The sequence below is a fragment of the Rhagoletis pomonella genome, unplaced genomic scaffold, assembly GCF_013731165.1.
Source record: "Rhagoletis pomonella isolate Grant_MI unplaced genomic scaffold, Rhpom_1.0 Rhpom_scaffold_00651, whole genome shotgun sequence".
In the NCBI taxonomy this organism is placed as follows: Eukaryota; Metazoa; Arthropoda; class Insecta; order Diptera; family Tephritidae; genus Rhagoletis; species Rhagoletis pomonella.
This window is the reverse complement of record NW_023459205.1, coordinates 62,482-63,732: the sequence shown is the minus strand read 5'-3', so window position 1 is coordinate 63,732 and position 1,251 is coordinate 62,482. Positions and strand designations below refer to the sequence as shown.

Here is a 1,251-nt window from a genome sequence, read left to right as displayed (position 1 = left end):
TTACATCAGATTTCCTAAGCCACAACCTTGACGTCGATGCTACTATAGTCGAAGATATAACATATAAATTTTGGTCTCGATCGTAGACGGTAAAGGCGTGTCGCAAAGCTCAGATTCCTATATGGGGACTCAAAAAATTAAAATTAATTATTTTTTCATTTACTATCTAAAATCGATACTACTTTGGTCGACGATATCACATATAAATTTTGGCCTCGATTAGAGTCGGTTAAGGACCAAAATTTATATGTGATATCTTTGACCGTGATATTACCGATTGAAGGGGTGAGACAGAAAAAAGTCGTTCATTTTATTTTTAAGGGCCACACTAATGTACATACATATATGCATTCATATGTATGTATATATATATTTTGTTACATTTATTTATTATTGGGACTAAAACCTCTTAATTGAAAAATATTATTCTTGCAGTTATTGGTGAGGCACAACTAACTGAAGGACGCAGAAGAAGAAGCTCTCGCGACTTGAAGTGACCATTGTCTTGCGCCTCGGCTGCTAGTTTAAACGTGTGTGACGATCACGACATGGAATTAAACGCATTTGAAACTGACCTACTCGACAGCAATAGTTGCTTTTCATTGGCCGAGACGCAGGGAACATTTTCGATGGATGCTTTTATTGATGGCGTCGATGTTAGTAAAGGAAATTTTGTATGTATGGGTGAAGGGAAAAATGAAAACACTGGGACTGATAAATATAAGTGCACAACCACTGTTGGTATCAAAGAAAAAATAAGCTGTAAAAAGCTATCATCTTCACATGCAAATGCCGAAGTTATTAAGGAAATGACCCTTGTAGAACCCATTGAACGAGCATGGAGGCCGGCGGAAACTTTACAAGCTTATAACACCAGCTTAGGATCAGAAGCTGAAAATGTTCTACCTGAAGTTTCTCATAATACTCCTGTAGATTGTAGTAGCTTCGCAAATATCAATGAGTTTAATTTGTGCCTGAACAACATAATTAACTATGATGATGATGATTTAATCCCGGAACCTTTATCGCCTAGGGTGATAATTCTAACAGATAACAGTGACCATATTAGCAGTATCCGTTGTTCAAGTCACGATTCCGCTGACAATGAGAATCAACGTTTAGCAACCAGGAGTGAAGACCAGATGCAGAACATTTTTGATATCGTAGAGTTGAGTGAAGACATAGAATTACAACGCTTTCGAATAGGCGATCAAGCCCAACGGCAGGCATTTAGCATTGACCATGAATAAG

At 37.5% G+C, this 1,251-nt stretch overlaps 1 protein-coding gene across 1 annotated transcript in view; it reads left to right on the top strand.

Moving 5' to 3' along the window:
* The first annotated feature begins 405 nt into the window (after positions 1-405).
* LOC118751314 overlaps positions 406-1,251 on the top strand; it is a 1,875-nt gene continuing 1,029 nt past the window's right edge. The window contains exon 1 of the mRNA XM_036486093.1: positions 406-1,206. Within this exon, the coding sequence (XP_036341986.1) occupies positions 549-1,206 (658 nt within the window). The 5' untranslated portion in view covers positions 406-548. The remainder of the gene's footprint in view (positions 1,207-1,251) is intronic.